We start from the raw sequence: 11,489 nt of genomic DNA on the forward strand, positions 1-11,489 counted from the left end.
GGCAGAGTCCAGCTCCATCTAGTCTGAATTAGCGGGGCTCCACTGTAGTAGATTTTTTTTGTATCAAGTTTTTTTGATGGGCAAAATAAATTAAGAAAATTTTATTAAATGTCTCAAAGTTCTGAATTTGATTTGCATGGATTTGTAGATACCTTATGTATTGACGTTCAATAATACTGCATGGACATTTTCCAAAACATACCAGGTTAAGTTAAGAGCAGTTTTTAGTTCTTGTACATTTTGATATGTTTTTTTAAACTGTTTACTTTTTGAAGATCGATCTGCCATGACATCACTAATAGTGGGTCTTGCCACCGTGTTTGCCTTGTAAGTTCAGGGTTAGTGTAACATGTGATGTACAGCTATTGGCTGATGCAATGTCTATCTAGATCTTGCAAATATATCATGATGAACTAGTTTTTTTGGTGGTACTGCTTATGGCAAAATGGACATTTTGTAGATTTGGAAACAGAAATAGTTCACAGTAGTCAATTCAATAACTTATAAAAATTTATTTAACAAATCATAAGTACTGTTAATGAAAGTTTTGACTCAATTATTTTAAAATTTTAATAACTACAAATTATAATTGATAAAACAGTTTATTTAAATAAAATTTTTACTTTTAATTTTTACAAGTACACAATTTTTACTAAATTTGTTGGCAGTTGTAATTAGTATGTGCACTCAAACACTTGCACACTTAGTATTACTTTCAACCATTTACTGATCTTATGTTATCTCTCGTCAGTCACTTCCACCATTCCTGTCACATTCATTACCACTTATCTTGCAATGAACATCATCTCTCTTCTCTCGCTTGCAATCATAGTTCTCTGTAACATTCATAATTATATCTTGCACTGATACACTTTTCACCTCCCACACTTACTCTCACTCTCTTACACTTATTTTTATCTATCTGTTTTACACATACTCTTCCTCTTGTACATACTCCCTCACTCACTATTTTTGAAAATAGTAACTAGTAAATTAAAATGAAAAAAATAAATAAAAAATAAATAATTGACTTAGCATGGATAAAAAATATAAATCTGAAATTTCTTCAGTAATTTAACATTCGTAAGTTCTAACCAATAATAGCACAGCAATATCACTGCTTTTAAATCTCAGTATCATCCCAGTATAATTTTACTCAAAAAATTTAAACTGGTAAATGTTGAACTACATTTCAGTGTGGGAGATAATACTCCTTGTAATAAATGTAAAAATATATATATATATATGCACAGCCTACAGACTTGGATAGATTTCAAAGTACCTATTTATTCTGGAAATATTTTGGAAACTTATATAAACTCCTGGAACATTTTAAGAACTTAATGTAGCCAGTTTTGAATGTCTTAACAAATTTAATGTTTTGTCTAGTTAGTAGTAGCTGTGCAATTATTTTTGATCTTCAAACACTATTTTTCATCCCTTGCACTAATACGTGGTCATATAATTTTTTTTGGACAAATTTGATGCTAAGAAAGTTAAATATTTTTATTGCAACCCCCTTTTTCACCATAATAGTTTGTTTCATCAACTATTGTTTCAGCCAAAGGTTTTAAAGTGTAGGTGTTTTGCAATAAATTATAATTGATTTGATAGTAAATATATTAAAAAAAGTAATGACATTTTCTCTTCTACCCTTATTTCCACCTCCCTTGCAGTAATGGTATGTGTTATCAAAAATTGTTTCGGACAAAAGTTTTTGATAAAAATTATAAGATTTACAAAATATCCTAATGATTTCGATGTTGTGCCTAAGAAGGAAGTTATGATTTTTTTTTTAAATGCTACCCCTTATTTTTTCATCCACATGCAGCAATGGTTGGTCTAAAAAAAATAATTTTTCAGACAAAAGTATTAGATGGAAATTATAAGATTATTCCATAATATGTACAAATTCATTGTTGTGCCTATGAAGGGAGGTATGATTTTGTTTTTATCCTCCAACCTTGTTTTTTAAATTCCTTTCGGTTATGGTATCAAAAACTTACTCAGACAAAAGATTTTGGTATTACTCCTAATTGAACAGTGAGAACTGTTTATGAGAAAATGTTATACATATTTAGTAATAATATAACTTTAATATTTTAACAAATATGCATGTTCTGGTACAGTAAAACCCTTTAAAAAATTTTCCCACTTACTAATTTCTTGTTTAATAATTTCATAAAATGTATTACTTAAACTATAAATGCTTTTTACCCTTATATTTAAGTTTTCCCTTATATTAAGTATCTTTCTCTAAACAAAATCTCCAATTTTAATCGCATATGTACCTTGAATCTACTCTTAAAATTCAAATCTATGTCTCAAAGGTGAATATTACAATTTACAAGAAATGAAAAATATTAATATTTGTTTTAACATTGAGCCCTTTAAATATTTGGCGTGGAAAACAGAAATAAAGGCAGTGTTTACCCAGAACATGTAGCAGTCAGCACTCAGCAGTCGAGGATTGCTGGCAAAAATAACACACAGAAATAACACACAATGTGTAAAATACACATTTATTTGAAGAGGGGAAAAAAAAACCAATTTGAGATATTGATTTTAAAAATGGCAGCAGCAAAAAAAAAAAAATAGTTCGACCACAGACAAAAGTTGCATGCTGCAATATAGTATTATTTCCTGCATTAGAGAAGTCGAATGACACAGTTAAAGAGTTAAATGTTTGTTTCACAACCTAAGTTTCCCGAATCAATACATATCACAATTTTATTTACATAATTGAATATTAAAAGTAAAATATCTTGGGATGTTTTTATAGTATAGGTAAAACACACATACACCTAGTAAACTTCAGAGTGTTGTATTGTGAGCTACATATAGCTCATCCATTATTATTATTCAAATTTTTTTCTGGAATCTGAAATTTTCTAAATAATATTTATTTGAAGTTGTTTGAGAATTCAACCAGCCCAACCTTAAAAAATGTGAGTCTTTCAGTACTCGCCAGAGATGTGTAACATCTAACCTCGGTAACGAGCAAATTCATGTGTTCTTTTCTTGGGGTGCCCTTGTTTCCAAGCCTGTGCAAAGCTTCAACTAAGCGAATCAATCAAACTTCTTTTTAATATTCAATTTCAGTTGGCCAGGAAATTTGCTATTTGTTTTATTTGAAGCTTTGGTTGTAATTCAGAGCTTTGCATCTGATATGAAGCATCGCATTTGTGGTAAAACTTTAAAGCATTGGGAGTCCAAGATTTGCTCAGGAATTTTTTTTTTTGACATGAATACATCTTTAAAATTGCTTCTATAGTGGGAGGCAATTCAAAAAAAGAATGATAACAAAATCGGGGGATACAGTTTTGGTGTTGCAGCTACATATCTATCTCTATCCAAAGTTTAATTACACCACTGGATAGCTAAAGGATTAAAGAATTTGTTGCGCTTAGTGTGGACTGTGATACATCATTTGTGGTGGAGGGGGAAGCGCCGCCATTTTGAGGTCATTTTGCTGTGTTTCAAAATTTCCATTTAGTATAACTTTTGACTTCTAGAAGCTACGACATTCGTTTTGAGTTTCAATCATCAGCTCTCGTCAAATTCTATTGATTGCATATAAAACATTAGTGTAGGTACAGTAAATATATATGGTGTTAAAATAAAATAAAAATATAATCAATAATATATAATGTCGACTTATACGCGTCAAAAAGCCAAATCAAAATGCAGTGATCGTATATGGTTGGAAAGGGCTTCCCAAAAGCAATCGAATGATACCAATAAAACACCATATGACCGAGTGAAGCAGTGCCGGGAACGTAAAAGAATGAATGCGGCCGAGCTGATCAACGACGTTACCAGTACATCTGCAGCTGGGGCGGTTGAAATTATGCAAGTGGATGACGAAATTGCTTCTATATCGATGCTGGACTGTGTAGACTTTGATTGTGTATGATTGTCGATTATGAAGACACATTGGACAGCAGCTAGTGCACGTTTCACTATGAAATTTTTCAACAATCCATTTGGACATAAGTATGATGTGTGTGATCGTCTATGGTTTCTACGCTCATTGAAGCCAACAAAAGAAATACACTTGCCTGTTACTTACACGTATTCATGTACAACACATGGCTGTGTTCATGACACAGCCATGCCCCATTTTTTGTTTTGTTTTAGTTTTGCTTATATAAAAAATCAAAATAAGGCACTGTTATTGCTTTTTTGAATGCTCATTATTATTTTGCATGATTATTTTATAGTTTTATTAATTGATTTTTTTATATTTAGGGCTCGATTGATTGATGACTTGATCAGTTCAAACATTTAGTGATATTTTTTTTTAACTTCTATTCTGTATTTTATAAAATAAGTTTAATACAGCTTCGTCTGAGAAAAATATTTCCTAATCGATTTGATTTGATGTTCGCTTTCCATCAAAACGCACCCAGGGTACAAGACTATCGTAACTCAAAAATCAGTGCAATGCTGTCTTGCACATATTCTTATATAATGTTTTCCAGAGTGCAACACTACATTATTTGCCATAAGTCCCGTGAAAGTATATATTTTCCTGCTTATGGTAAAAAATATCTCACAAACTCAATTTTTTTTGAGTTACGATAGTCTTGTACTCAGGGTGCGAAAAAAAAACTAGTAATGGCACAGGCCTACTTATTTCGTCGGTGCTCCTCCATTCTGAGCGGATCACTCGATCACGAGTTTGTCTTCGTCCATGCGGGGGCAAGCCAGCGGGGAGCTGACCGGGCGTCGTTGCAGGGCCACATCAACCTCGGCAAGAAGGGCTACCACGTCCCGCGGAGCGGCACGATCCAGGTGACGCTGTTCAACCCGCTGGGCACCGTCATCAAGATGTTCGTGGTGATGTACGACCTCGGGGACATGCCCGCCAACTCTCAGACCTTCCTGCGGCAGAGGACGCTGTACATGCCGGCCAGTGTCGCCGCCGCCTCGAGCAGGCTGCCCGACAACCCGCAGAAGTGGCTCCGGTACCTCATCCACCTCAGGTTGGTATTCCTGCGGCGTGTTCCGCGTTCAAAGCAACTTTGGTGTGACTGGTAAAGTTAGCAGGGTACGTAGCCAGGGGGAGGGGGGGGGGTTAGGGGTTCAAACCACCCTCCACCCCTAGCCCCAAATCTTTAATTAAATTTCTTATTCATCATTCAAACAAATTTCATATTAAAAACTAATAAAATTTTTACCATTACAATATTTAAATTTAATTACCGAAAACTGCTAGAATAGCACTATTTTACACCTTAAAATCCAAATTTTCCTCTGGGATAGGACCCCCGGACCCCACGCTTTAATACCGGGGGGGGGGGGCATGCTTCTTAACACCTCCCATACACAAATCCTGGCTACTACGCCACTGAAAGTTAGTGAGGTTATTCCAATAGGGGAGTTTATTTTCATTATATCCTGAAGAGTTTTAGTTTTAACTGACGTGACCACGATTTATTGTTATGTCCAGCAATTGTTAGGGGCATGTTTTTTTTTTTTGCGAAAAGTTTCTGATTCGCTCGTTAGATTACAATAAGGCATGCCTGCGCTAGCAATTGTTCCCTTGTTATTGGCGGCTGTCTGCAAGAGGAACCATCGCCCTGTTTGGTCCGGCCATTCCGCACTGGATGGTTGTGATTTGTGTGCCTGCAGTAATACATGTACCTGATTAATACACAACCAATTACGAAACACACGATGCAACAATGTTTTGCCGCGCAACTGATCTCCAAATCATTTCCTGAGAAATGTCTGCCCCTAACAGTTATTTAGTTTCTCGCTGTTGATGCATGACCATGGCGGAAGGATTCATAACTTTTAATGTTAATAGAAGTAGATTGTAAGCAAAGCTTTTAAAAATTAAACGGTGATGGTAAAGGGACTCTAATTTTAAGTGGCCAGTCTTGGTGATGCCAAAAGTTTAGTAGGAGTGATTTGTCCTCCCTAAAGAAGACTGAGAAGCTACGAAAACATTTTATAAATTGAGTTAACTTCTAATTTGGTTGTTAGTATACCTTTAGACAGAAGAATTCTTCTAAAAGAATGCAAAAAAATCTATTAATTGAATTGTACTTGTAACATAAGATTTTATAGTTGTCACTTGTGAAATTTACAGAAGCCATATTGCGTCCTTTTGTTTCTATATCATAATTTTAAACTGATTGCGCCTGTGAAAACTGATTTCTGGAATTTGAGTTGGATACTTTATGGTAATTCTGTTTACTTAATCTCTGGTTCTTCATTATTTCTAAATTACAAATTTCTTTCAATTTATGGAGATGTGTTAAATTTTTATCAATCATTTTGTAATAGTAATGGTAAAAACTATGAATTGATTGAAACATAGTCTCATTGATACCAGGATCATTATGGAAAATGAGGGATTGGGAAATGAAAATGGAGCTTGATGGAATGAATAGAATGGAGAGATGGCAGTATTCAGAGAATACTTAGCAGCTCACAGCAATGTCAGCCACATTACTCACTTGCAAAAAAAAAAAAAATCTGGGTTTGATCCAGCCTTGATAGGCAATTGGCAGATGCTAGGCATGTTATTTAAGTTGATAATAATTGCTTTACAATTTTGCAGGAGCGTAAGTACAGTGTGTGTGTGTGCATGTGGTTAAATATTTGTTTATACATACTGTGAAACCTTGATCCACCGTCACTTTATGTTATCCATCATCATCCAAGAAAAAAAAATAAAAACCCTCCTGGAATGTCATCATGCAGAAATCTATAGCCTCAAAGACACACATGGAGATGACAGATAATTTTTAAAGTAACTTAGGTTTATAGTAGCATCCATACACACTTGTGTACAACAATAAACACACAAGTTTACATTACTACACTTATATGATATTAAATTTGTTTAAACAATTTGGTAAAAGTAAATATAATAGAAATTTAGTATTTACTTTTAAAGGAATTTACTTTTATTCCATGCCCGCAGTGAAATAACATTACTTTATATGTGTATGTTCACAGATTTCTGGTTTCTGTCTATTCAGTTTTCCGTCACAGCCTTGGTTGTGACATTGACGGTTAATCAAAGTTTTACTCTACTAAGTATTTTTTAAATAGTGAGACTTTGCAGACATCAAGAACATCACTCAGTTCTTGACTTTGCACTTTTATGGTTTGTTTCAGTCGATGCAGCATTTTTGTTTAGTTTGTGGAAGTGTCTCTTCCTCATGCTCGTGACTTAGAAGTTACGCAGCACGCTGTATTGCATGTCATGTATCGTAAGCACGCAGTGGAAAAACACTGCCGTGCGTGTAGAACAATAACCTTGGAGATGAATCTCTACTAATGGAAGCATATTGGAATTTCCCACACAGATTCTCTAGTTCAAAGTCTGGACGCATTCACCTGCATTCTGACATCCGAATGATCATCTGCCGGAAGTCGGACATGGATACTGCGACCGCTCACGACATAGACATGTCGTTCGAGTTACGGTCCTTTACGCACGGTCCTGCTAACCCAAAGTTTTCGCCTCGGAAATGACTGAACGTTGGCGATGATTGAAAGCGACAAAATTCTTCGATGCCATTGAAACACAAAACAACGGAGATGGTGCTGGCAAGAAAATAACAGGACAGAATATGCTACTGCTGCTCCAAATTCACAAATACGGAAAAGGAATATTTTTTAAAATTGTGACCATAATACTACTTATTTACGAAAATAAATTTATGAAATTTTGCTGTTTCATTCACGTGAAATACGCATAATTCATTTCCTCCCGAAGTTGGCAAATTTTTTTGCTGTTGAACATTTATTTTAATGGCCCTGAACAGACTTCAGAAGAAATTATTAATTTTTCTTGACGTTTAGTTGATGCATAGCCAGGGGCGGATGTATTTTTGTGATGTGCTTCTTAGGGGGAAATTGTTAGGCATATGATCTTGTGATAAGTGTTATGTATTAAAAGTATAGCATTTTTAAGTCAATTAAGTGGCTTGAGCATGTGATTTGTTGCAAGAGAAAAATTTGTGGCAAAATGGCAGATGCATTTACACATAATATGAGTTCACATTTAACAGCTGAAATTCTGTTTACTGTGTGCTGCATATTGTAAAATGTTTCGATGGAATATTCCAGGGTGGTTTTTGAGAAATAGTGGCTTTGTCACTAGATTCAGTGAATGTTCAGCCACAAATTTTTCTAATAGTTTGGTGAGTTTGTTTCAAATCATTGGCTGTTTGTTTGAAAATATGTGTGTAGCCAGTACAGAGAGTTCATCAGGCAGTGTGTGTGTATATAAATAAGCAATGTACGATGTGTAGGCTGAGCTGCTCTTTAGTTTTGCATGTTGTTGTAAAAATTAAAACATTGTCCTAAAGCTACATATACAAATGATAATTTACAGTGTTCAAAATCAGTGTCGTGATCTAACTCAGCTTTCAGTGTAGTTTGGAACTATTTACTGGTTGGTGTTTTTAATGAGCTCTAGTGCAGTGCATGAATACGAATATAGTTCAAATTTCAAACGAAAACCCGTCACAAAAAAAATTACGAGTTCTACCCTAAGAATGTCTTGTACTGTTTTTTTTTTTTTTAAAGAAATTTTGCTTGCTGCACAATGGTTGAATGTGTAGTTACAATGTGCTTTAAAGCTATTTCACCGATACCAACATAAAAATAGCTGGCTGGTATAGGATGGAAAATGTATTTTTCAAGATGGCACATTGTGTGTCTCATTTACAACCATGTAGGCATTCATTGTAATGGAGAAACTGTCTAAATTCTTTGTGAGAAGTTCACTTGGTTTGCGCATCCATTTCATTTATTTGTTAGTTCTATGTACCTCGCAAGCTGCAGCATTTTTCTGCTGGGAAGCCTGGTGCATGAATTGTTCAAGTATTCAACACCCAGCTTATACAGGAAAAAAAATTAAATATGCTTGTAAACTACACGAGTTATAAAACAGATTTCATCTAGCAACTTAAAATTTTAAAATTGGAGATGGGAAAAAAATTTTCTTCCTAGTGATTTTCTTGATAATCTATCATAAAAAATTGTAAATTATTTGTAGTTTAATTAAAATAATATTCACATTTATTTGTACAAAAGTTTATGAATCAAACCTCGGATGAAATCACAAAACAGAAAATCACAGCATTCTGTACCCTAGCTGCATTATGTTCATATCTTTAAATAAATAAATATATGTATTTTTATATAAAATAGAGAAAACATAAATTTGAACCAAAATGCAAGTTTTTGAAAGCTGACCAATCTTTGAAATTAAAAATTTCTTAGCTTCATGAACAGGTACTCTAAATAGTCTAAATTATGTTTTTTTTTTTTTTTTATAATTTTAGTGGGGGGGAAATGGATACAGTAAATTGCTACATGCTTCTGATATATTTTTATGGAGATGTGATTTTAAATGCATTTTTTTCTTTTAAAGTTTATCACATGAAATGAAGTTAACTGCAGGATAATTTTTTTTTATTCAAAGATTAGTGTGTAGACCATTTCTGAATTGAAATCAATAAAAATCATCTTCAGCTGTTGTGCAGAGCAAACACTTTGTAAACTTGTTCCTGGGTTATTTTTTTCCACTTATAAATGTAACATAGATACTTTAACCATGACAGAAAATAGCTCACAGTGTGGCTTGAACAAGTATCATCCTTATATTTTATTTACAATCGTCTTTAGCATATTGGCAATTGAATGAACACTAAGTACCAGTTAAAATTCACATGTGATCAGTTTTATGATGGTATAAATGAGACGTAAGCTTTTCGATCTGAATTGCTCATTCAGTCTAGCCAAAAAAACTCTGAAAAATTTGTAAGGGATAATAATTTTGCAATACCGTCAACCCTTTGTAACTACTAATTTATGACAAAAATATTTTTTATATAGATCAGGAATTATGTATTTAAGTACTTCTATGCAGGAAAACATGTAATCAGAACAGGGTTTCACTTAATTAAGTTTGCATGCATGTTTCATTCATTCATGTGCGAGACCAATTTTTCAGGATGAAATTTCATATGTTGTTCAATGGTAGTCCTTTGCACTCAACATGTGGTTTCCCTGTGATAGTGCATCATACATCATATGTTCCCAACATTTACAGTTGCCGTTTTGTTGCCAGCAATGTTGTGCCGGTGTAAACATGGCTTTATAACCCTGCATGTTACCAAGTTTGCAACATTTATTTTTATCCCATGAAAGTATTAAAGCAAACTTTTGTCTGTACTTGTGTTTACAAATTTTAGGCCATCAGCATAGCTCTGATTATTTGTGAATTTTGTGGTGAAACTATTTTTTTTTAAATACTAAAATTGGTCATTATATCTTTAGTCATGATTGCTTACGTGTAGTATAAACCTGATTTTGACGATGCCTAGTATCTGTTTATATTAAGTTATGAAGTTGTATTTGCAAGTTGTAGTAATGTTGTTCATATTACTTCTAACCTTTAAAAAAAAAGAAGTGAGATTGTGATTTTTTTTTTGGAGAATTAATGACCTTTCCTAGTCTTCATTGATTTGTAATCATTTTAATTAGCAAAATTGGTGTATATTACAGCTTTCAGATTTCCACTTGGCATAGATTGACAACAAATGTGGTACTCTGCTAAGTGTCAACACTATTAACGTTTAAGAGAATATTTGAATTGAAATTAGTCGGCTTGTCATCTTGCGAGTTACAAAAAAAAGGCAGGAAATGCGCCAATATAATTTTGGCACCGTTCCTTCACGAACCAACAGCCATAACTATACGTGTACTTGACATTCAAGACTAATTGAGGCAAGGTGGCAAATGCGCTGATGTATTGCATTTCAAATAAATTACCCAAGTGCCATGAATAATTAGATTAATGGTTGATCTGTTAGTCTTAATTGAAAGTTCAAGATAACCATGGAAACATAACTCCTGTATCTTTGAAGGTGGCATAGATATCAGTGATATCACTATCTGAAATTCCCTATGATGTCTTAAAGACTTAAGTTTGATTGCATTCAGAAGGCACACTATGAATTATGAACAAGTGGTTCATTTATATTTTTATGTTACTAATATTTTAAAAGTTTAGTTTTAGTTATGTAGAGCATAGAGATATATATATCTATATACACTTATTAATGTATTAAGCATATGTAAGCATATATTAAATGTTTTAAAGAAGGAAAAAAGAGTTTTAAAATGTAATTTCTTCTATTGTCTTGATGGTTTTCACAAGCAACTATAAATTAAATGGAAATTTATATACATCTGATCCTTTATATTTAAAAAAAGAAATAAAAATTGAACAATTAGTAATGTGTTCGTTATTTTTAAGTACAATACTGGTTTTTCAGAAACATCCTTTCCTTTGATATTTAGTCCTGCAAATCCTTGGTTCTAGGTAGCAGAAGATAATTTAATATTTTCTAGTTTTGAAGGTTATTTTTTTTTTTCCTTGCAATGTCCTGGATTGGTGATGAAACCTTGTTCAGATGAACCAGCCAGGGTTTATAGGTTTTAGTTAAAAG

General features: G+C 33.4%; 1 protein-coding gene across 3 annotated transcripts in view; it reads left to right on the forward strand.

Annotated features, from left to right (window-relative positions):
* Positions 1-11,273, forward strand: part of LOC134539524 (atos homolog protein A) — a 41,531-nt gene extending 30,258 nt beyond the window's left edge. For 2 of the 3 annotated variants that reach the window (XM_063381615.1, XM_063381616.1), the window contains exons 13-14: positions 4,741-4,988; positions 7,329-11,273. In XM_063381615.1, coding sequence (XP_063237685.1) covers positions 4,741-4,988; positions 7,329-7,497 — 417 coding nt within the window. In that variant the 3' untranslated portion in view covers positions 7,498-11,273. Of the gene's footprint in view, positions 1-4,740; positions 4,989-7,137 lie in introns of all 3 variants that reach the window. The other variant, XM_063381617.1, reaches the window with a different exon arrangement.
* Positions 11,274-11,489: the final 216 nt, after the last annotated feature.

This window comes from Bacillus rossius, chromosome 15 (assembly GCF_032445375.1).
Source record: "Bacillus rossius redtenbacheri isolate Brsri chromosome 15, Brsri_v3, whole genome shotgun sequence".
Lineage (NCBI taxonomy): Eukaryota > Metazoa > Arthropoda > Insecta > Phasmatodea > Bacillidae > Bacillus > Bacillus rossius.